This window comes from Silurus aristotelis (assembly GCF_946808225.1).
Source record: "Silurus aristotelis genome assembly, chromosome: 14".
Lineage (NCBI taxonomy): Eukaryota > Metazoa > Chordata > Actinopteri > Siluriformes > Siluridae > Silurus > Silurus aristotelis.
The window spans coordinates 18,690,874-18,717,109 of record NC_139587.1 but is presented as its reverse complement, the minus strand read 5'-3'; the positions used below and the strand labels follow the sequence as shown (position 1 = coordinate 18,717,109).

Sequence of the window (26,236 nt, the reverse complement as noted above, 5' to 3'; positions counted from 1 at the left end):
ATATATGTAAAGACAGAACAAACATTTTTACATCTGTAACTGTTAACATAATTCAGTTAAATAAATTTTGATATCTTTTAACAATGGTCATTGCCCCAAAGCAGCTTTACAGAGTTAAAGAGGTTCTAAAATTTTAATTCATATGTTTTGTGAGCCAGTGGCGACAGTTGCAGGAAAAAACTCCCGTAGATGGAATGCGGCAGGAACCTTTAGAGCAGGGGTCACCAACTTTTTTGAAACAGAGCTAATTCTTGGGTACCGATTAATGTGAAGAGCTACCAGTTTGATACACACAGATTTCAGTTTAATCTGAAATAACAAATTTGCTCAATTTACCCTTTATTATGTTATTATTAATAATTAAGGATATTCATCTATGTGAAGACACTGATCATGTTAATGATTTCTCATAATAATTATCAACAATGATTTAACAAAGTAGGAAACAGCTATTTTTAGAAAAGGTCCGCAGGCTACTCATGTGGTCCTTGCGGGCTACCTGTTGCTCGCAGGCTCCATGTTGGTGATCCCTGCTTTAAAGGAACTACACTCAAAAAGGCAAACCATCTGTATCTGGGTGGCACCGAATGTCCATTCATTATAGTTTTATCATTGTTGAGGTGTGCTGTTCAGTGAAGGGGCTTAAATGAAAAACTTCATGCAAATTGCATTCTTAAGCCACTGTAGCAGAATGTTTATATTGCATAAACTATAATTACAGTCCAAATCCATCCTAACAGTTTATCATAGTCCAAATTCATCATCATGAGTTGCTCAGTAACTTCATGAATCTTTAGGCTGTTTATGTGGAACCAGGGGGTAACAAGCTACAGGGGCAGGATAGATCACTACATTTATATCAATCATAATACGTCACTAATGCATATGTTGTGTATTTTTTTATTTTATGTAAATAAGGGTTTGTACGTATATCATGTCTAACCATGGATTTGAGATAACGAATAGGGGAATGCAGGAGGAAGAAGGAAGAGGAACTGCATGCTTCGGACTTTTATTTTGAATTTAACCTACGCTACAATATGTATACAAACCAGAAATGGATAATTACAAACTCAAAAATCACAAAACAAACAATTTCATCAGGTTTAAGCACTGAAAATATGTGATTAACTAACTAGATAACAAGAAAAAAAACAACAGCACGGGTACAGTGGGGATGCGGTTTTTCTGATAGTATTTGCGTTACTGCTGATATGACACTAACACCGGTACGTTTCTGTTCCTGGATATAATGACAGGATTTTGTATTGACTTGTATGCATTGCATTTGTATTTTATGAATGTTTAAAACCTGCATTATTTTCAGAAGCGCTGCTCATAATTTTGCTACCAGACAAGCTAATTCAATTCAGCCATTCAGTTCTGGTGTCTGGCGTTCGCCTGGTGAGGACAAGCCAAGAAAGTTTTATGTTTTAACAAATATTTAAGAAGTTATTTGTTAGTACAGACAACTTGGGCCTGACAGTACGGTAACCTGTATAACTTTCAGGTTAGTTTAGCTAGTTAGCGCTTAACTTTTGAGCTGTAACAGCCTAGCAGTTTAGTTCATATACTGTACTTTTTTTGCAGCTAATATTAATGTTTCTCTTCGCATTGTTTGTGTTATATTTAGTCAATTACATTTATTTAATTTCAGTAAAATTGTCATTAGGTTGATATATAAATTCATCTTTTGCTGGAGAATTAGCTAAATAAGTCAGTTACACTCTCTTAAACGGACACTAGGGGTTGGCGATTATGGTGTCACGATATTTGTACCGGTTTTGACGGTATTCGATATTTAGTGTCACCAATGAAGTCTGAGCAAAACTGACGTCATATTAAAAATGTTTTGATTTACACAGAAAATATATCATGCACACATGTTCAGTTAGTAAGATTTTTTGTCAATGTGAGTAAAAGTGAATTTAGTCGCTGACATTGAGGGAACACTATACTGTAGCTGTGATACTTTTAGATAAGGATTCAATAACTGGTAGTTTATATGTAAGGAATAAAACATGACCTTTTGTGCTGTCGGTCACTTTCAGTAACTGCTTTACCCTGGTCACGGTCTTGGTGGTTATGGTTCGTGGAACACAGGGAATGAGAGAAGAATCTGTCCTAATGGGACACTGGTCCATCGCAGGGTGACAGGGTGTGCTGTTATAGGAACGGAAATGATGTGATGGTCATGCTACTAGGATAAGTTAATTATTTTCCATTATACATCAGTTAGATCTGGTCTTCTGATTTGACTGGTTGAGCAGGGATCAAGGGTACTCATATTTCCTGTGTGCATCATTGCAATTGTCTGAGTGCCCATATATTTTCTAGTTTGAAAAGGTTGTTATGGTAGGGCTGGGATATCAGTAGACATTGAAAAAAATGCTTTTACAGCAAAATAAGTTTTGACTTAAAATAAGAAAGCCTGTCATTTGCCACATTGCATCTGAAATGACAGAGGCTTGATAGTAATTTCTTGTTTGTTTGTAAACGCAATATCACATTTGCAGTGTCTGTGATTAGCTCTGATACTCTCTTTGTGATCATGCTTGAGGTCAATTCCCAGTCCTGGTGATATTTGTTATAACCACACTCTTGCTTGTGTAATACTGCTAAAATAACGGGATGTTTTGGAGTGTTTAAAGGATTTTCTACTTATACCACAGCAACTTATCAACAGTTAAATTTTTATGTTAATTAAAACAAAACAGTTTTGTTTTTATTTTACATTTAAGGTTTTGGAACATCTGTGAGACGGTTGTTGCATTTGTTTTTCTTCTCCCATGGTGGAAATCTTGCTGGCTATCTCAAAGTCTTCCTAGACTCCTAATATTAGATAACTAAAAGGAAGTAAAAGGAAGTGCCTTCATATCAATGATTACGTTTTAGTTTATTAATTTTGTTTAATACTACATTAATATACACATGGAAGTAGATCACATAGAAGGTGAATTAGCTGTTATTAAGTTGACCGGCATTATTGCATACCATTACGGACTATCTCTGAATACCTATTTGACTTATAGTCACTTATTATCTGAACTTTGATTAATTACTGTTCATGATGTTTCAATGAGGGGTAAAAAAGATGTTTAAACTAATTTATCATGAGCTAGACATATTGTAGACATATATAAAACACTGAATATTTTCCAACCTGGTGACTGTGTGCGTGTGTTCCAACAATTGAACTCTGTTTTCTTTCAATTTATTGTAGATTGTTCTGTGGATAAGCATTTTTTAGAAGGAGTGTTAGCATGATGCAGCTGAAGGCCCCGTTGCGGCTGTGTCATAACTGTCTGTGGTACTTCAAGTTCTCTCCGCGCCTTCTGTCGCTTTCTGCTATTCCCAGGCAAGTTTGTATTCCTGTGCATAATTTATGTATTGCAAGTGGGGGTATAAAAATGTGCAATTTGTTGATCAGAATTCTGTATTTTCTTTTTTTTTTTTGTACTGGAAAAATGTTTTTAAAAAGTCTAATCGTTTATGCTGAGGTGCTTTATTAAAAGTTCACTTAATGCTGAGTCACAACTATAAACACGTTTAACATTTTTAATGTTTAATGAATAGAAAGTTAAGCCAGTTCCAAACCTTAGGTATGAAACGATATTAGTATACCAGTAGTGTAAGTGCAAGTTAGAAATTACTTAAAAAGAAAAAAATCAGGATAATCCATATTGTAAATGTGATCAGTTTGATATTAATATCATAACATGTTTGCTACTCATACTAACTTAATACTTGTTTTATAAACTGGATATTACAGTATCTGTGTCTCAATAGGTAATGACTGCTTATGGCAAAAAAAAAAAAAAAAAAAAAGATGTCTTATTTAAGCTGTTTCTTCTGTTTGCAGGTCATCTGCAAGTTACTATGACGTTCTTGGGGTTAAGCCTGATGCATCACTGGAGGAAATAAAGAATGCATTTTTTGATAAATCCAAAAAGGTTTCTTTTCAAAACATTTCCATTTCTATTAGTCATTTGGCAGACACTCCTATCCAAAACAAGCTGCAAAATAGGCAGACAGCCGACAGGACTTTGAATGCAGATTATGTAATTATTTATGTTCTGAAAGACTTGAGATTAATGCTGGTTTGCATAAATGCATGAACAAGAATGAAGTGAATAAAAAAAAATATATATTACAAAAAAAATCAATGCAAGTTAGCATGCAGAGTAAAAATGAAGTGTTATCTTAGATTTTATCTGAAGATAGAGGTCTTTGACTTAAAACGGAAATAACTTCATTTTACTGGAATGCTTTAATGAACTGCTTTATTTTTAAATCAAACAGGCTCCAGCTTCTGATATTTGGTTTGTTTTACACACATATATATATATATATATATATATATATATATATATATATATATATATATATATATGTGTGTAAAACAAACCAAATATATATATATAAATATATATATATATAACCAAATATATATATATGTGTGTGTGTGTGTGTGTGTATGTATATATATGTTTTTGTATATGTATTTATGTGTGTGTGTGTGTGTGTGTGTGTGTGTGTGTGTGTGTGTGTGTGTGTATATATATATATATATATATTAGAGGGAGAGAGAGAGAGAGAGAGAGAGAGAGAGAGAGAGAGAGAGAGAGAATTTGTTCTAGAATATTGCCGTACAATAAAATTACATCTCCTCATTATCCGGACACTGGAGCAAAAACAGAGCTCATCTGTCATGGTTTCATTCTGGCTTCGTGTGAACCAAACCAAGGTCGGTGTTATCAAGGATATCAAGGACAGTGTGTTTTTGTGCAGCTAAAGTACACAGAACGTTTCACCACTAGAGGGGTCTGTTTCATTATAGTGATGTAGGCGTCTTATTTCTTTCTGTATTTCTTAATTCAGGGAAGTTTATCGCTCACAAATGTTGGTTGTCTATGCAATTGTCGTGTAGAATATACATATGTTATCTCCTGGGATAAAAGAAAAAAGGGACAAGCTCGAAAAGGCAAATTCTTTTCCTTGATTTGGTCTTAAAAACAAATCATTGGTTTGGAAATTAGCAAGACTTGAAGAAATAGACAAACTAATTTAGTATGGCATTATTTAGTATGGGTAAGACAGCTTTTTACAGAAAGAAACATCAATCTTGTTCCATTCAAAAACCTATACACTGAAGCAAAGAAGTTATTTTATTTGCATATCCCAGTTTGTTAGAAAGCTGGGGTCAGAGCACAGGGTCACCACCCCTGCAGCAGAGAAGGTTAAGGGGTTGGACCTTGTTCAGGGGCCCAACAGTCGCAGCTTGGTGGTGCTGGGGCTTAGTTGGGAAAATTTGTGAGCCCTGACGTGATGAATTTTAGATTTTATCATAATTTTATTTTTGTTCAAGAAGTCTATATATGTTAATTTCCCTATTTCTAGCGTTTTCCCCAAAACAATTTACTGCGGCAAAATTAAACAATCAAGTGGTGGCATGTGAAGTCTCGGTAGTGCATTTCTTTGGTCCATTGTCATTTGGTTTGTTAATAATATGTTGCCGTTTTGGACCTTTTGTTGCCAGCAGTGTTTATTACGGTGTCATTAACATATTTGTGCTAAGGTACATTTATATTATAATAGTTGTGGTTAAATAGTTTGCTCAAATGAAAGATTTGCAGCATGCTGTAGCAATTGGACCATGTCTGATAATTTATAGTGTTTGGCCATAGGGCAGAGTCAAACAAGCTGTTATATAATGGTACAAATTTAGAGCAATGGAGACTATGTTTTTTGCAAAAGGCAGTTGCAGCTGCATCCATGAAATGCTTTGAACATACTTATTATGAATGCAAGGCAGTTTCCCATTTCCCAGCTGCTTTAAAAAACGTTCAGAACATCAAATTAGCAATTGTATTATTAAGTTTAGCATTATGTTAACCATGCCAGTTCTAGCCTGGGAACATGAGCAGGACGTTGTGTGAAATGTTGTTGAACGATGAGTTTATATTTGTCTTTGAGTTGCTCGTTGTGTCTGCGGGTCCATGGCAGACATAAGGGTACTTTGTACATAAAGAGGGGGTAGATGAAAAGATGCTTTATTTCACTGAGAGAGAGAGAAGTCCTGGAAAAATTAGATGCTTCTGTATAATGGCTTAACTCGTTTTCCCAAGCCCGATTTGTGTGTCAGTATTTTGTTTAAAGAAAGCTTTTTTAATAACGTTTCTCTACCTCTTTTCTGTTTATTCAGCTTCACCCTGACAGTGACCCTTCTAACCCAAGTCTTCACAGTCAGTTTGTTAAGCTGAATGAAGCGTACAGGGTGTTGAGCAAAGAGGGCACCAAAAAGGAATATGATTTCCGAATGAGACATCAGACTGTCGACTATAGTTATAGATCCTCTTCCAGATACACACACAACCCCAGGTAACCCCGCTTAGTCTTCGTACCGCTGCTTTTGTATAAAAAATATTGTAATTGAAAGATCTTTGTGCAACTCCTGCATTTGTATGTCCCCTTCCCTTTTACAGCTCTGCTGAGACAGCTGAGGATGTGCGCTACTGGGAGCAGTTTCGGACTGCTCAGGATTACTCGGAGGAAGGCTGGCAGAAGAAGAGGAAGAAAAATTTGCGCTTGGTGGGCTACTGCATGATCGCTATGCTCCTGAGTATCGGCACCCATTACTTTGGGTTCAGGTATTGGGAGAAACACAAACCAGATTACAATTTTGCTGATGCTAGTATTACACCTTATGCATTTTAGTTTCAATTTTGTTGGAAGAAAGGTGACTGAGCCCTTTCATTGTTTAGATATAGTTTAATAAAAAGGAAAAATACATAATGTTAAAATAAAACATTACAAAATATAAGTTGAAATTTTAGACAAAATACAGAGAAAGATTTTTTCTCAGACCTACTCAGTTTTAGTTTGAAGAAGGGAGTGTGTGACATCTGGCAGAGTTAGAGCAGATGTGTGAAGCAGAATGGGCAAATATTTGCCAAGCAATCTGGCAGAGTTAGAACAGATATGTCACAAAGAATGTTTGGGGGAGTGGGCTAGGAGAGGACCCAAAGCTGAGGAAGATACAAAAAGATTAGAAGCAGTTTTATAGTCACATTTTGAGTATGCATGTTATATTACAATATTAGTGAAGCAAATGTACATTATTTGTCAGATTTCTAGTTTGAGAGTGAAAGAATGTTTAAGAAACCTGGTGTGCTGCTAGCTTGTAAGCTATCCTGATAAGCAATTGTGTAATCCTGAATGTAATAGGTGGCTAACTAGTGCTGGAAATAGAGACGGTTTCCACTGATTGATTGGGTTGATATTTCAGAGTGCCAAAGCATTTGAGAAATATACTTAGTCCTTCACACCATCTCTGGAGGTTAGTAGGAACCCAAACCATTTCAGCATGACAAAGAATACTATTTAGGCTATGAAGCATCTCAAACATTTCCAAATAAGCACTAAAACATGACAGGACATGCAGTTAATGGAAAGTAATCAGTATGCATTCAGTATTATAGAATGGCCCTTTAAGAAGTTAGTTTCTGTTACTACATTTATTCTGTTCTAAGATATTACAGTATTAAAATTTACAACCGACTGTTATGAAACAAAAGTATTATAATTGCACAAGTTACAGCTGACTGTTAAACATTTGCATTTATGCCATTTGGCAGACGACATTTTACAGAGCGACACTTATTTCAGTTGAGGGTTAAGGGCCTTTATACCTTTAACAGTCAAGACCAAAATAAGTTTTCACTATATCAATGATTACACACAAATCTGTTTACTGTATGTGAAGTGCCATAAAAACACCTAGTCAGATTGTTTAAGTAGAAACTATTAATCTAGTGCTTCAAGATAAACCTGTATTGAACTACCGTCTGAGCTACTGTTATGGAAAATGAATCAGAATAGAGAAACTAACAGCACTGTGGTATAAATGTGTTTACTATTTAGAATGTAATTGATGTAGCAGCTAGAACAGTGATGTGCAATTTTATATACAAACACTGTGGAATTTTATTTTATTCACAATTCCTTTATATATATATATATATATATATATATATATATATATATATATATATATATATATATATATATATATATATATATATAAATATAAATATAATTTTTTTTATGTATAAATTAAGTGTTTTTTTTCTCTTTCTGCTTCTCCCATCAGGGGTCGCAATGTGTTTTTTCATCCCCCTAAATAATATCCCTGTACATGTTTTGCTTCTACATTAGCCTCTGCTAGAATATGTGATGTTTCAGCTTTTTTTTGGCACACAGTCTGGTCCAGAGCCTAGATAAATCCCACTAATGTATGTTCACTGTCGCTTCCTGGTTCCTGTTTTTTATTTATTATACCTGTTGTAATCTGCTTAATGTTTTTACACCTTTACTGGGACTGAGCTTCACAGACTGAAATCACCGGCTGGCACATTAATGATTAAAAAAATAGTCATTACGCCTGATAAACAATTTGTGCCATCATAATTAATTCAAAACTGTTTGGCAGAGATCGAGCATACCATCAAGTGCAGCTGTTTTGAGTCCAGATGTTATTCCAGATACTAAAACTGCTATGTTTTAGCTTTTGCAGTAAACAAATAAAGTGAAATGGCAAGACAGAGTAACTATATAGTAATATTTTTACCATAGCAACTGCTCATTCATAAATGTATTTAATCAGCTAATGATGTGGCAACAGCACAATGCATAAAATAATGCAGATACATGTGAAGAGCTTAATGTTCACATCAACATCAGGGGAAAAAAGTGTCCTTGGTGACTAACCATGACATGATCACATGATCTCCCAGGATATTTATGCTCAGCAGTCTCTACTGTTACACAGAGTTTACAGTGAGCAGCAGTTGTACAGCATTGTCTGTGCTTTAACTGTCCATTTTCAGTGAGTCGGTGCCAACTGTAGCCTCCAATACTTTCTCTTGGCTGATGGGAGTGTGTGAACCCTGTGTTGTCTTCTGCTGTTGTAGCCCATTTGCCTCAAGGTTAGACCTGTTCAGCGTTCTGAGAAGACCTTTCACTCCATGGTGGTTATTTAACTTATCATAGCCTTTCTATCAAATTAGTCTGACCATTCTCCTCTGACCTTTCTCAGTACTAAAGTACAGAACTTCTGCTTAGTTTTTTTTTTTTTTTATCCTACTCACAGGGGAACAGGAGTTTCTGTAATACTTAAACCAGAGCCTGCACAATCAGCCATGCCAAGTCACTGAGATGATATTTTCCCCTAATTTAATATTTGATGTGAAAAGTAACTGAAGCTTTTGACCTGCATAATTATATGCATTGCACTTATTGCACCGTTGTCACATGATTAGTTGACCGGGTACCTGCACAAACTAATAGGTTTACAGGTGTTTCTAGTAAATTGGCAAATGACTGGATATAAAGTAACAACATGGAGTAAATATGAATGTTTATTCACAATGTGTTTTCTTTTAAGTCAATTTTTGTAACATTGTTGTTATTTTAATTTTTTAGAAAGCTGGAGGAAATACATAATGACTTCATGGACAAAAAGGATAGTGTCATCACTAAAATCTACAATGAATCCAAAGAAAGAGCCAGGTATGAAAATATACATACAATGATCAATGTGGTGGTGTGATGTGAGAGTTACTCTTATTACACCATAGTTCATTATTTTCCATTAAATTCCTTTTCTGAAGGATTTAATATAAATTTGCAGTTTTATTTCTTAAAGAATAACATATCATACTTAAATAAATATCTGTTTTTAGTTTCACTTGATAATGTGGATGGCCTTCATAATCAGATATTCTTTCACCTTCTGAAGTTATTAAGACAAAACATTGAAGTCTGTTCCGTAAATGTGTCCTTAATAAAAACTCGCCTTATTTATGTTTATACTTTTTCCTTTGTTTAAGAAATTTTTTTTTTTTATAATATGCTATTATATGAAGATATACAAGTTTCTGTTATTGTAGAAAGGATAACGTATTAGGCCACGCACATGAATACTTGCCTAATTTTTGAACATCAAATCAGAACACTATTTGTCCAATCAGAACCTATGCTGTGGTAAAAATATAAATAAAACATTAGAAATGACAGTCATTGTGCATATACAATAAAAGCAATATAAATGTGGATAGGGAATCGTAGTTTATATGCTTAGAAGGCCCTCATGTTTGGTTACATCAGCATTGTTTTTGTTTTTGTTTTTCATACAGGGTAAATGGTTTTAAGAAACAACAGGAGATCCTGAGACAGAAACATGCAGAATTTTTGGAGAGATACAAGCTTCGACAAAGTGGCAAAGAGAAGTAGATATATCATACAGACATTATGAGACAGGGTAGTGTCATTTACTGGAACTGAGTGCACATAGATGTAGCAGGTTGCTGTGGGAGGTGGATTAAAGGTGCTTAAAAACCAATAATGATAATCAGTGTGCGACATTTGCGAACATGTCCAGGATGCAGAGAAAACGGATTCGTAATCATTTACAAACACACGTCAACGATTGGATGACATGCTTTTTAATGAAGAGTGTGTGTACCACAAGTCATGGTCAGTAGAAACCCAGCTACACATATGGCAGGTTCTAAATAACTGCACCTGGATGCAGTTCTATGGAAAAGAGTATGTATGTGTTGTATTTTACTACCTAGGGTAGATTAAAGGCAAAAAGTGGAAGTAATTTCCTTTGTGCAATATAATAGCATCAAGCAGGCATCATTTCCTTATCAGTATGTATTAAAGATAGGATTTTTAGTGATGGTCGGGCTTTATTTGCAAAATAAATATATATATGTAAATGCCATTCTTTCTTTATAGTTTTTTTTTCTGATTGGTCTTATTGACAAAAATGACTTAATTTACTTCTTTCTAAATTTTGAAAGAAGCAACTGTCAATAAAAAAGCCCTAAAGGTAAACACTATATACCGGTATTAAAATATAAATGAAAATGTTGCTACCGTTTTTCCTAATTGGTGCAGTTGTTTTGCTCTCTTTATGCACATGACATCTCCAGTCATAGTATAACTGCAGACTTGTTCTCTGTTATGCTGTCTTTAGCAGCTGTATAAAATATCAAGGAGACTGTCATCTCCAGGTGTTTTCTCACTGTTTACGTTTGTTAGGAATTCTATGAAATTGATAGAATCTTGCGTGAAGCCAGTGGGGTTTGACTGTTGCTGTAAGTGACATAATGTTTCGGTTTTTTCTTCTTGCAATTATGAATCATTAAACATTATACTTGTATTAAATGATGTAATGCTTTTGTACCATTCTGTTCTCTGTGCTGATATGTAGTTGTTTTCTTGCCAATAATGAATTACTCCTCTACAGTTCCAGTAATTTCATTATCTTGGTTAAATGCTTATACTACACAGAATTTCTTTTTTATGTCGTCTATCTGTGTATTTTATTTCACAATGTCTACAGACATGCATACACGCATTACGAATATGAAGGGAAAGCACCGGTAACTTTTTTAGTACCCTGACTGTCCATGTGTGGGAGTCTGATGGAGCATAATTGGCTCTACACTCCATTAGATCCTTGCTTTCACCTTTGTCTAGAGTGAAACCGACTTGAGCTTATTAATACCAGGGCTGTCCGCAAATATTGGGTGTCCTAGAGGAAACATATTAGCTGTCATCCTCCCAGACTGGTCGTTGTAACACCTATAATTGGGGTGGGAAATGGCAAGAAGAAAAACTGGACTGTTTTCTTCCTAGGTCTTTCTGATATTGACTATTTAATATTGAGTGTTACATTTTCCACACCAGATTTTTTTTCTTTCTCAATGAACCCTTGAAATGGAACAATGATAGCAGGCTTGCAATTGACAAGCTCTCTTTAAATGCTTATTAGATGTTTTTCATTAGAGCAAAAAAGAAAAAAGACCAGATGCACAGCTTTTGCTTTTTTGTAACTATTACTGGTATTTTGGTGCCAAGAGAAGTGTGGATGTGGGAGAAAAGCCAGCAGTAATTTGTTCATATGCAGTAAAGTAAAACAAACAAACAAAACAAAAGGGCATGTGAATTCCAGTTTGAACATTGGAATTAAGGTCCAATCGTTACCTTATTAGATTGGTATCTGATCTTGGCCAGAATATAAAAAACGCCCAAATTTGATTTTTAGAAGATTACTTTTGCATATATTCTGCTCAGAAATAATCAGATACAGTACATGCCATCAAGTCTGATTTGGGATGATTGTCAAGAAAGGAAACATCTGCTGTGGAATGTGTATTTAGCTTATGAATATTGTAAAATACTTTTCATTGACTTGTGTATTATCATAATTTCCTAAATACTGTTCATTTATTGTTCTTCACCAATATGTTTCATCTAAAGGAAATGATAAAATATCAGAGAGCTTGCCCTTACACCATGGTACTTTAAGTTTATATTAAGGTTTAAACAAACAGTTATGCAAACTACTCTAATGCTTAAGAGACAATTTACACTATTACCCTAATGTTACAAAAATCTTTATTTATTTTTTTTTTTTTATAAAAGCTTTTTTTATTAAATACCCTGGTATGCTTGAAATAGCTTTAAATATTGATTATGAGGACAATATAAGTAATTCCAAAAGATACAAGCAAACTACAGTGCCCTCCACTAACATTGATAACATGAAGAAAGCTGTAAAAGATGGTCTTGAATATTTTGATCTTTTGTTTTAAAAAAGTATATCTATAACAAGTAATCTGCTATCAGGGATATCAAAAAAGTGTAGTCACAACACAGTTTTACAAAAAAAATAACTAAAGTAAAAAGGTGGGTGTAAATGTGTATGTGTGCCAAAAGTTTACTACTAGATTTTGGATTGTGTTTGTGGGGATTTGTGTGAGATTCAGACATGGAGGTTTTAGTAAAGTCAGGTACTGATGTAGGTGATGTGAGGAAGCCCGGGGGTGCAGTCAGAGTTCACATTCATTCCAATGGTGTTCAATAGGGTTGAGATCAGAGCTCTATAGCAGGAGATCTTCCACTCCAACCCATGCAGAGCATATCTTCATGGAGTTTGCTTTGTGCACAGGGGCATCGTCATGCTGGAACTGGTTTGGTTCTCCTAGATTAAGTTAAGGGAAAATTTTATGATGCATTCAGACACCGGATTCAGTTGTGTGCCTTCAGCATTGCGATAACATTTTGGAAAAGAACCACAAATGACTGGGAAAGTCAGGTGTCCCAGTACCTTTATTTATTGTCAAAAAAGCTTTCAACAAAAGTGAGTACACCCTAAGTGATAACAGCTGTGTGTTACTTTACCATGCAAAGCAACACGTCCTATTCATCAGGTTCATGCTTGACAGGACCATACAAATTTGTTATTTGATATTTGATGGAGTCAATAATATCATGTACATCATAAAGGATTTCTGGCCGGAAAAAACAGCCTTAATGCATTATACATCCACCACCAGATTTAACCTTGGGCATGAGGTAATTTCTATATGTCTGTCTCTGTGTGTGAAAAACCAACCTATTTTGTTTATTTCCACCATAGAACTCAGTCCTATTTAAAGTTACAGTAGTATCTGGTAAACTGATGATGCCTGAGGTTGTTTTTGGGTCAATATGCATCGAGGCTTCTTTCTTGAAACCCTTCCAAACATCTTGTGGTGATGTAGGTGACATTGGATTGTACATTTGGAGATTTGCTGACCCCAAGATACAACTTCTGCAATTTTCCAGCTGTGATCCTTGAAAATATTTTGATCATTCTAACCGTCCTCTTTTATTTATTTATTTATTTTTAATAAATTGTTGTTTTTTGACATTTATTGTAACTCCCTTGCTGTTGTTTGTCATTCGCTTTGGACTTTTTCATGTCCAATGTCTTTTGGTAAGAAAAATTTTAAATGACAAATCTTCAAATCCTGAGCCACACAAACTCAATGATCCACAGAATTCAGCCAACAAGGTGGAGCAAGTGTACAAACATTCACGCTTAACTCAAGCAGGGCATTAAATAGATGCTAATCATATTTATATTAATATCGCTTGTGCAATGTATCTACAAAGCAGCTGCAATCAAATCAGAATAGAAATTACTTTCGCAAAGACTTTGCTTCATAACTTTGTCCTGTCATAAGAAAAAAGGTCATGGTGTGTTAAGGGAACATGACTGAAGGCCAAAAATGACAAATTGATTTTCCAAATATGAACAATAAACATGGTTAACATGAGCCAAAAAGCCTGGAAAATGCAACAGCTAAATTTCCCATAAAAAAAAAAAAAAAAAAAGAATTTGTGTTGTAGTGGCCACAGCCAGCTATGTAGCATGACGTCTGATTTTAACATTACAAATGCTGAATCATATCTCAGCTCATTTATTTTAGGTGTGGTGCCACATCTACAGGATCATATAAATACGCTTAGTTTTATGTTGAGATTATAATCAGCCTTGTCTTTAACTTGTCAAATTCTTCCAAACGATGCGCCATGCTCGCGTAGATGTGTTCACGAACGTTACTGGTGAGATGTTGACATTGCGGGTTCTTTTTGCTTTTGGATCTACTCAGCTAGGCAATGCTCAGCTCAGATCTGATAGGCTGATAAAGTGCACATGTGCCCATATGCAGGTGCAGTCCTCTCTCAGACTAAATATCAAGATAACTGCTCTCAGGAATGAGTCAGGAGCCAGGGATGGGGTTTTAAGGGGTGTTTTTGTGTTAGTGATTACATGGGCCTATGTACTGGCTATGACCTTAAGGCTGGTTTGACACTTTTATTGTCATGAATCTGTTAAAACTTTGAAAGGCTTGTTAGTCAGACATTTCCACTGACACTGTGTGGAAGCACATGAGATCAATTCTTGTTTGCATTGAGAGGGCCTTCAGGGGGTATTGTGGCAGTAAGCCGTGTTGTCACTTAGCTCTAAAGGAGATAACAGCCCGCATTCAGTGATCCCCCATGAGGTTTGAGCTTCTATATAACCCAAACACTTACCAATGACGTCGGGGGTCTTCACATGCAAGGGAAATGGGAGGGGTCGCTATGAACACTTAGGGGTTGTAGTGGGAAATGCATTTGAAACAATATTTCACAAAATCATAAGATAATGAGAGAAATTATATTTAATACGTATTGTTGCTAGATGCGTGGTTTTATAGGGCTCACTAAAAACGCAATCTAGACAAATAAAAGTCTTGCAAGTGAACCGAGAGAGTGGGAGTTAATTATTGCTGAGGCGTATGCCGACGGGAGAGGGCATTCATTCCACCTGCACCGTTCGAACAAGGTCTAGGCTTTGAGGGGGCGAGAGAGAGAGGGGGGAAAAGTTCGCACAGCCAGTTACGCGCAGCCTCGAGTTGCAAGCGCGCGCATTTCCAGTTCGGCTGCTTGAAGGGCAAATAGGGAGGCACAGATCCAGATCCGACCGAGCCACTAGGCCTGATTGCCTCGCTTCTGCTGTTGTATCTATTATCTATTATCGGGCTGATCGCACATTTAATAGCGGGTAATAACAATAAAAATATAAAAAAAAATACCTAACGCGTGGTGTTGCCATCGGGTGAAACGTCATCGTATCACAGAACAGAAGAGCGGCGTGGCTGTGCATGGGCGCAATTGCACTCGGGACACGCAGCCGAGCTCGCGCGAGATGCGTCACGGGAAGCGGCTCTTAAAAGCCAGCACGCGTGGAAGAGGCATGGGAGCCGTTCTCACCGCCGGGAAGGATTTAACCATTCCGGATGTGGTTTTTCACCTTGGAATATCACGCACACTACAGGGAGGATTACAGTAAGCGGTGCCACCCATTCTCAAGCATAATAATCAGACTACCTGCTGGCCTGCGCCTTTTGGAGCGGGATTTCTCTCTCTAGGTTATTTCGTGTCTTTTAATTGCGAATCAGTGGGATTAGAACCGCTCACGCAACCTCTTCAGTTCACCCAGTGACTGGACATTCATTTGGATTGCTCATGATTCCTGACTGGAGGACTCCCAGACTCAGGACTGATTTCTGTGACAAAGAGCGGGGGGCGTCCGCGTGTCGCTAACGGTTTCCATACATCTCCTTGTAGACTAGGAGTGGAGAAGGAATTGAGGCAAAATTGTGATTATTGTATCGAAATATTATGGGGTTTTAACACTTGAACAGTAGGTTGTCATGCTTTCTTTTTCGGGGATTCGTTTTCAAATTGCGAAAGGCAAAAAAGTAACCAGGATTGCCTGCAATCAAGGAACAGGAGCTCCAGCTCTATAATTTTGAGAACTATTTTTGGACTTGCTTGGGCGAACAGCAACAATGGGCACAACGCTACAAGTTCTTCTCGGCATGTTGCACTTCGTCTCCCTCGCCAGGATGCCAACACACTGTGCCAGGGCACCGGTAAGATCCCTAAACACGCACTGGGCTTAAAAGTGCAAACTTTCCCTGTGATCGATGCTTCTGCTCCACTTTCTGATATTCCTAAATCATGTGTTTCCTTTAACCACAGCGCTCCTTATTGCGTTAAATCACCTGTCATCTGAGTAAAAACAATCCATTTAAGTCTTCACTTTCTGTGCTTAATGCTGAATACCTTTTTTTAAGAGCATTTACGACCCTGATTTTGTTTGGATAACCTCACGGTCATTGGCATTTGCCATCTCAAAGGTTGTGCATTATTATAAACGAGCATGCGGCGCGCAAACTAAATGCGCATTTTTGGTTACTTTTTTGTAGTCACTGGATCACATTATAAAGGTGTTACAAAGACGTTATAAACCCTGGACACACGCTGCAGACGCCTGAGTGAAGGCTTAGTGTCTGTGTCTTTGGTATACTTGCGCGCTGAGGAGGTGAAACTAGAGAAGAGAGGTTGTGTGTGTGTTCCTTCCTGTGTGGTTTTGTGCGTCAGTCATGCTTTACTAGAAGAGCCGGTGTGATTCTGGGTACTCAGTTCAGGGCTACGTGAAATGGGTGCCTTGCTTGATGGCAGAATCTTGTGCCACTGCAGAGTGATCATAAAGGGCAGGATTTGGCTGATTCTTTCGATCTTGGATTCATGTGACGTATCATTCTGATTGGCATGATTAGGCCCGAGACCCTTATTAAAATTATTAGTTCACTGAACCTGAAAAAACCTAATGAACTATGTTTTACACCCCTGGTATGTGTGTTGTTAGCTTTTTTTCTCTCTTCACCTCTCTCCCCCAGACACATGCACAAATGCACATTCAGACACATCAAATGAATCAGGGAAATGATGTAAGAGTTAATCACACTGTTATCACCAAGTGGGGGCAAGGTTATGTCATCCACTCTTCATTTTTTCACATCTTTCTATAACGCATCGGCCTTGCTGGCGTTTGAGCTATTTACACACCTGCCACGAAAATAGTGCAGAAGGAGTGGTTAGCGTTTTAAGGTCTTTCATTGGCACGAACGCAGGTCTGTGTGATGATGGGCAGGGCTGGCAGACAAATCCCGGGCGGAGGCGCTTGGAGAGAGAGCTGCAGGCCCTGAGACGATGTGCCGGGGATCAAAGAGTGTTAGAGAGCGGACTGACGTTGCCAAAAAGCGAGCTGCTACTGCATGAGCTGGCAGGACTGAGACGATCTTTCTTTGTGTATGTGGGTGGGAGTGTGCGACCGTGCCAGCCATTCTGCCAATCCTAGGCTTGGCAGCCAGATTTCACAATGACTGTAAGGCAAGAAAGGAGATTGACTGATATTTCAATCACACTGCAACATTGATGCCATGTAAATTACCCTTGTGTGTGTGATTCTTGTACTTTTCCAGATACAGCACTGTACCACATTGTACCAGCTGGCACCACATTTCAGCACTGTGACACAGACATGTTTTTAATAATTAACATAGAGGAATTGTTACATATTTGAATTAATACCTCTATTCATGTATACTTCCATATGGACAATCGTGCAGGAGCACTTAAGGATTGTTATACTTGTACGACAACTAAATGCACATTAATTTACTCGAAAACATCCTCCAAGTTGGGCAAAGGCAAACTGCACTTTAACGTGTATGCACATCTGTGAATGTGTGCTGTAGTACAAAGTCTGCTCTCATCTAGCTGTGACCTTGTAACAGAGTGTGGATCCAACAGTACTGAGGGGCGTGTTCATCCAAACCTGTGCTAACTTCCTGTTCTTATCTTACCTTACAGCAATACATGCGATCAAAGCAACACACTCTCAAACTGACAATTTCATCTGTATGGATTTTCTTTTGAAATCCTAACTGATGCAATTTGACCTTCTGTATCAATCATCATTCGGGTTCCTGATCATTTTTTTCTTGAACTGAGAAATGGGTATTTTATGAACTGTATGGAACTGATTGATGTATAAGTTATTTTCTAGCATTGATTAGGCAGCATGTGGTTTCTGCCTGTGGTTAAATAATACTTTAGTGGACTTTTGAGGTTTTCATATAATATTGGTTTTAAAATAGCCTTTATTTTTGTTACACAATAACATTATAAATTAGTCAGTTAAACAAATTATATTTTTTCCACTTTAGCATTTAAATAGCGGCTTGTTTTTAATAATAATAATAATTATTATTATTTTACAGTCACAATTTGTAGTTGTTTTAGTTTTTTACTATAGTTTAATTTCTTTATTTTTATTATTATTATTATTATTATTATTATTATTATTATTATTATTATTATTATTATTATTTCCAAATAGCTGTTATATCAATGCAACTTTTCAAACTTTTGGACATGCAGTTTAGATTTCTGTCATTGTTGCTGTCTGTACTTATTGTATGTTATGTCTGACTGGATGTGTGTCTCCTCCAGCTCGCTCAGTGGCAGCCCGCAAAGAGTCACGGCTCTGAATCAGGACAAGGTACTCTTTCTTATCAACTCATTAAGAAAATGGAAAATCATGAGATCTGTGTGGTGGGATGAGAGAGTTTGCTTCTTTCATGTGTTTTTCTACCATCCATGTACTTATTAATAGAAATGTAATAATAAAAATAAAACAATCAGTCTTGAAATGAATCATGGCCCAGGTAAGACACTTTTAACTTAGTCATAACTTCTCTGGCTACACTTTTCTCTTCCCATCTCAGTGGTTAGATGGATGGATGTGTATCAGAGGAGCAGCTGCCAGCCCAGAGAGACGTTGGTGGAGGTGTGGCAGGAGTTCCCATGGGAGACTCATCACCTCTTCCTGCCATCATGTGTGTCACTGAGGCGTTGTGGCGGCTGCTGTGGTGACGAGGCCCTTGAATGTGTGCCCACACAAACAGATACGCTCAGCATGGAGGTAGACACACACACACACACACACACACACACACATACACACACTATACTGACATGCTATAGGTACATACTATATTATTACTTTACATTTTTCACTATAGAGATACAATGCAAGTCAACACAGAGGTTTTTTTTTGTGGCATCTGAGTAATATGTTGCATCAAATAATTAAGTCTGGGTTTTTTTTTTTTCTTGTCTACACTTTGAGAATCTAACATGACTATCTAAATTATTTATAGTATGAAAGTTTTACATCTGCGTTTAACTTATAATTTTCTAATTTTGGAGTATTAAACCCATTTATTGAAGTTCAGAGTATATCAGAAATACACATACCATGAAAAAGTTTTTTTTCTTTAATTATAACACATGGTCACTTATCTATACTTGCAAGATCTTGAAAATGCCTTAAAGTGTAAGCGCATGAAAACACAGTTAAGCAAATATACAGCACACATAATATAACTATATTGTATGCAAATGCCAAAGATGTGGAGATGTAATAGACAGAGTGTTATTTTACACAAACCCACACACCAACTGTCCCCAAACAAAGTGAGATCTCAAAATCTCACTCAATATGCTGAAAACAAAAGTGTGTTTGAAAGGACATACACAGCATGAGGCATTTATGCATATTCAGGACAGAGTCTACTGTGTAATAGATATTGCTGGATTGGACTCTAGTCACGTACCATTTTGAGAGATTGTAGGATAAAAGATAGAGTCATTATTATTCAGAGATTTGTGTCTGTGGCTGCATTGTGAATGTTAATGTGTGTTCTAATGCTGACCTTGCAATCTCCACAGCTTATGAAGACTACATACATGAAGCACGAACTGGTACAGTTACCCTTCGTAGAACATAGCCAGTGTGAGTGCAGGTGAGCCTTATGCACAAACGTACATACATTATATCCATCCCTTATCTTAGTGAGACACAGGGCTAAATGCACAGGCTGCAATAAATTTTGGTGTTTGTTCTAAATGCTATTTTTTAATACACTTTCGAGTGTGATACATACCAATAAATGTCGAGCATAATTTCACATTCTGAATTATCAAGCAAAAATGCCAAAATAGGTTTTGAATAGCAAAGCTGAGTTGAACTCTCCCCTGACTCCATCACATGCATAAATACCTTCTGTCCCTATAGACGCCATTTTGCATAATGTCAAGAATAAGGAAGTAGCCTCAAAAGCCCCCTTTTATTCTGGCGTCCTGCCAAGCTCTGTGTATTGGGTCTTTATTGGGTCATTTTGTACAATTCACATTAAAATCAGGGCTCAGGGTTTAGGATTAGGGTCAGCTGATTGAGCAGAGCTGAGCGCTCAGAAAGATCATTTATATTTCATGCTTTTCTTCCGTTGGAAGAAATGATGCTTCACCATGCTGAAGCTATCAAATGCACTATTGACTATCAACACAATCTGATCTAAGTTACTATTTTTAAAACCAGTATGTGCACAATGCTAGGGTTAAACCGCCTAAGGCACACAGATTTTAATGCCAGCTTGTTAGTAGTTTCTGAACTCTAGTCTTAGAATCTTAGAAGTGTAATGAGTTGCTGTCTTATCTCCTCATATTAATATATGATTGTGTTTTTTTCCCCTAGGCCAAAAGGCGATCTTCATACAGAGCCAACCAGGTAAATGATGTGTGTACGTGAGCAAGGGCATGAGTGTTTGCTCATAGACTTGTGTATATAGGGTATTACGTAACATTAGCCTTTTACCGTTTATGCATTCCCTCCTTCTCTGTGTGCGTCCTCTCCCTGCTGGTGACTCAATGATGCTGACTACACTGTGGAACTGCATGTTCAGCTAATGTAGTGAGCGAAAGCACCCGCCTGGTCCAATCTTATTTCCCATTTGTCATTTCATCACATGCACCCTGGCCAACTACACCAAAGTAAAACTGTAACTGTGTTTAATGAGTCTCTGAAGCCAATGATTATAAATCCTGTTGTAGATTCATATGGACTCAAAGCATTACATTTGATTAAGTCTCACATTCACTATGACTTACTCTATTCCCTTGCCTCTTCTATTGTAAAATCTTATGTTACAGAAAGAAGCAAATTTTATATACCTCTGATTTCCAGTTATGCTTTTTTCAACAACATAAAAAAAAGAGTTGTAGTTATTTGTAGTTACAATTACAATATACAAAATAAATTTAGCCATGACTGATATATGTTTGACTTGACATGGCAAGAAGTAAGTAAGGGCTTCATTCTTCTGAATTTCTGTTTGCCCTGTGTGTATGGTGTGTGTGTGTATGGTGTGTGTGTGTGTGTGTGTGTGTGTGTGTGTGTGTGTGTGTGTGTGTGTGTGTGTGTGTCCAGCTGGCCTGTGTCTACAAAGCTGGATGCAAGTCAGAACCCAGAACTCCTCCTGAGTTGAGAAACACAACATTCATTTCTGTTGCTTAATTAGGCCACTGGCCCCTCAAACACTCCTGAAAAGAAAACGATGAATCACAAGTATTAAGAAAAGAAAGTCACATGTTGCTCAAATCTGTCATTGATATATCAGGCCTGTTTGTAGCAATGACCGCTATACCATTTAGTACAGGGTAGTGTCTTGGTCGTCACATGGAGCATAACACTGAACTGATCTGATCAATCTCTGTCCCTGTCTTACAGGCAAGACCCACGGACAGTGAAAAAAGAGAGGAAAAGGGAGAGGGGAAAACCGAAGCGAAAGAAACATGTCAGGATAAAGGAGATGTAAGTTTCTGTTGTTGTTTTTTTTCCCAACTCCATGTGACATTTGTAAATCCAGAAAGTCATACCTCATCTTAACTTTCACAACTGTTTAACTAGTGCACTAATCTGTTGCCAGGATTTAAATAAGGTTTTATATGTTACAACATAGACCTTAAAACTGTTTTTATACATGTTGCACTGCACGCACACACAGATTCCAGTACATTTTTTCGAAATAAATACATTTAAGAAGATTTCTGTTCCCCCCTCTTTTTACTCCTCTATCATATGCATGGAAAGGGCAAGCAGGGGGCGTTTTCTTTTGGATCGCCTCTCCCTCTCTGCTATCCATCATTCATCCGTCCATGGATAGAGTCAGTGGCAGGTGTGAAATCAGGATAATTTGTGGGCCAGAAAGCACTCTCCCCATCCCCCATTGTGGCTTCTAGACATCTTAAACATATTCACTAGTGCAATGGCAGATTTCCACCTTAATTAACTCACTCAGCTGTAGTTTTCCTCCTCTCCTTTTTTGGTCAACTTTGTAAACGCACCAGTCGCATCTGTCTAAAAGCACTTTTAAAAGCATTACACGTTAAAAGCATTATTATTAGGATAATTTTGCACAGTCTTTGCACAATCCATCCATTTTTACCATTCTAAGTGTTGCATCCCAGGGGGATTGGGGGCTTAGCATGAAAAAATAAGGAGAGATTAGGACTTACAAACAGGTGGAACATATTATTAATAGCCTAAATCGCATCAATATTGGGCGTAGAAGCCTTGAGAGGATGTGTGTTACAGGGATTGTATGATGACACAATGTGGCGTGCCTAACAACCCCTTACTCTTGATTAAATGACTGTGAGGCCTCAAGTCGTTTCTTGCTATTGTAAAAGAGTGACAAAAACATTCCATTCCAAAGCATAATTTAATTTACTATTAATATGCCCAATAAACAGTTCTTCTCCTGATGCATGTTATCAAGTGTTGGCTGCTAAGAAACACTAAATAAGGCTGTTCTCTGGACAGAACAACAGATTATTGATTATAATTATTATTTATGTTGACACTGACCTTTTCATAGAACATACAGGATAATCTTTTCATTTCACTGATAAGCTGGAGGCTTTCAGTGCACAGTTACAACCATACATTTTACTAATCATTAAACCAGTAGCCAAATGTTTCTAATAGTAACTAACAGTATAGTGGATTTATGATTTTAAAAACCTGTAAATGAGTACAACATTCAGTCGTTGTAATGTAGTTATATCAAGTATATTATAACAGCATTAATTTAACAGTTTTACAATGATAGTTTTTGCTTTTTTAAAGCAACATATTTACCCAGGCTTTGTCTGTCGTTATAGGACTCCAGCACCAACAGCACCTGCACCTCCTGCTCTCCCGTCAACTATTTGCCCTTCTTCCCCTGCTGAAGAGCAATGCCCGCCCTGCCCTATGCGCAGGATGACATCACAGCCACCGAAGTGCGAGTGTACGTGCAGTTTGAAGGAGGTGAGCTGCACCAAAAGAGGCAAGAGACTCAACCAGCACAGCTGCAGGTATGTCCTATTTTTGCAATGCCACTACTGCACTACTTTATTACTCTCTAGGCATGTCCGTATTTTTATTCCTCGTTTTGCTATTGTTTCAGATGCGAGACCATAAGAGTATAATGAAATGATGAGGGGTCCTTCCTTCCCTGGTTACAAGCACTGTATCTTCATCCATCTTTCAAGACGGTGTCTTTCTTGTGGAGTTGTAGAGCAGGACTCACCTCACCAAGCGTAGTGGAACCTCCTGCTACCCTGCCACCCACCTTCTCACATATAGTGCAGTATTAGATGCATGTATTCAGCTCGGTATCCGTGACCCAGTATTGGTGTGTGTATACCGTGTGTCTCCAGATTCTCATCGCTAAAGCCCCTGATGCATCATGCTGCAATGGCTCTGACAGCCAATCACGCATAGTGGCCCAAGCAGCTAGTGGAGTCACAGGAAATGCATGTTGCATTCAAGTGGATTGGATTGTTGTGCTAATCCATGCTAATACACAAAATCTTATAATAGAGCTAATAGATCCTTCACCCCCAAGACATTGTGGAAAAAAATAACTCATTGGTTGGAAACACTTTGCTCATATGATTGTGTTTGATTGATCTGGAAGCTGGAATTCACAGTTTTATTAACGTTCAAACAACAAAGGAATTTGTTTTGTTTTTTAATATACCCTAAAACTTTGCCAAAAACCCAGTGTCCTAAATTAGGTTGCAGGACATTCAATCATTAGGACATTTCCCATCTGTCATGAGCATATCCATGTGTTGTGACTGATAGAGAGACTGGTATTGAGATGTGGTGAATGGATGGATGGGCGTCTCTGTGTGGTCTGGGTATAGAATGATAAAGATCTGTGTGACAGGCCTGATTTATTCTCAGCCTCCGTAAGCCCATCACGTGGCCTCCAGGACTGTATCAATGAGTCTTATTGTGTTTGTTTGATTTGCTTTTTGTCTGGCGCTTTCCTTTGGGAATAAATGAGACTTTCCCTTAGGCCAGGCAGTGAGGAGAATGTCAATAGTAAAGAGACCTGGCTATATTCCATTGCTGATTGCAGCAAACACACACACATACAAACAAACTCTCTCTTTCACACACATACACACACACACACAAACACAAATACAAACTCCTCTTTCTGTCCTACTTTACTTACTTACGTACTTACTTACATATATTGTTTTTGAAATTTCCAAGTTTCTACCTCTCTCTTATTGTAATTCAACCCTCCCCCATACATAACAGGTGACTATAAGCTTTTCTTTATTATTACTAAGAGAAAAATAAATTTTTTTTTTTTTACTTTACATGTTTATATCCTTATATTCAGGTGTTATGTAAGTCTTAAGTAATAATATTGTAGCCTTATGTGGTTAATTTATAAAAAAAAAAAAAAAAAAAAAAAAAAAGACAGAAAGAAAAAGAAAGAAAAAAGTTGTAATCGTGCCTTTGTTGTTTTGTGTTCTGTTAATCTGTCTTAAAGCACCGGCCTGGGTGGCCTGCTATGGACACATTCTCTGCCCCAGCATGCGTCTATGCGAGGGTCTGTGTTTAGTTCGAACAAAGGGGCAAGAATTAAAAAAAAGAACAGAAAAACAGCCCTGTACACATCAGAGGCACATCTGTTAAATCAATCAAAAGATCAAATCTCAGCACTGATATAAATCATCTGAGATGTTTGTTTGTAAGTTTAATAATCTGTGGCATTCTGCACTGACTATAGGCTATCCAAAATATAATATATTTATTTTTCTATTGAGTTGCTTTTTATATCTAGCTTTTTAATGTTGCTTCGTGGTATTTTATGCCAATATCACATTAACTGTGCGAATATTAATACCAGAGGGGATATAATTCAGTATTTTGTCTAGAATCATTCATTGGTCATAGCCATCTGTGAATGCTCAGGTCTGTAAGTTTGATATTATCTGCGAGAAATTGTGAATATATAGTATATACTGTACAGTTCGGTGAAGGTAACAGACAGTGGTTGACATGATATCAATATGTTTGCCACAGTCACTTAACTACCTTGAAGTCTCATCATGTAGCATATCTGACTGAAATCCATGACATAACTGAGGGTTATTTTTGCAATAATATGATGAAGATAGTAACTAGTCTGCAATAATGTAAATAATAAAGGTCCCTGATTGACAATTTCACTTCTGACAATAATAGTAATTGTTCCATTTGTGCTGGATTGTTTTGTCAAGTTTGTTAACTGCTGTCTGAAAAAAAAAGACACCGTCTAAACTTAATGTTTGTCTCAACTCAAATGACTGTATAGATTTATTTCAGACGTCATCATATATATATTTATATATATCAGGGCTGTCAATTGATAAAAATATTTAATAGCGATTAATTGCATGATCAACTTGAGTTAACTTGTGATAAAGTGCAACTTAAATTAATACTTTTCAAGTTTTTAATACTCTGATCAACATGGGATCCTCATAGCATACTCAACATAGAGAATGAAATATTCCTGTAAATGTTTTAAGAAATTATGGTGTTTTAAATTATGTAAATCATCAGGATTAAAATGAAACAGATCTTTTGCTGTTTCCAGTTGGACGGTTTTAATTGCCGGATGTGTGCATCATAGCGGATTATGGTGTTTGACTTGAGACTTGGTGCATCAACAAATGTTTAGTGATTAAAAATTATTTTTCGGTGGAGTTTATTTATTTTTTATAGTGAAGAAAAGACGTCATGAATAAATGTGTGTGG

General features: G+C 37.0%; 2 protein-coding genes across 2 annotated transcripts; both read left to right on the top strand.

Moving 5' to 3' along the window:
• Window positions 1-988: 988 nt before the first annotated feature.
• dnajc4 (DnaJ (Hsp40) homolog, subfamily C, member 4) lies at window positions 989-11,235 on the top strand. The gene is made up of 7 exons (XM_083559970.1): window positions 989-1,229; window positions 3,224-3,358; window positions 3,863-3,953; window positions 6,206-6,381; window positions 6,486-6,650; window positions 9,484-9,570; window positions 10,197-11,235. Exons 2-7 carry the CDS (start codon window positions 3,264-3,266, stop codon window positions 10,291-10,293), a joined length of 711 nt encoding a protein of 236 aa, XP_083416096.1. The 5' UTR covers window positions 989-1,229; window positions 3,224-3,263; the 3' UTR covers window positions 10,294-11,235.
• A 3,937-nt stretch (window positions 11,236-15,172) lies between these two features.
• Window positions 15,173-25,727, top strand: vegfba (vascular endothelial growth factor Ba). The gene is made up of 8 exons (XM_083560114.1): window positions 15,173-16,325; window positions 18,754-18,802; window positions 19,029-19,225; window positions 20,035-20,108; window positions 20,840-20,872; window positions 21,872-21,955; window positions 23,308-23,502; window positions 23,595-25,727. The coding sequence occupies exons 1-8, from the start codon at window positions 16,242-16,244 to the stop codon at window positions 23,614-23,616; spliced, it is 738 nt and encodes a 245-aa protein (XP_083416240.1). The 5' UTR covers window positions 15,173-16,241; the 3' UTR covers window positions 23,617-25,727.
• The last annotated feature ends 509 nt before the right edge of the window (window positions 25,728-26,236 follow it).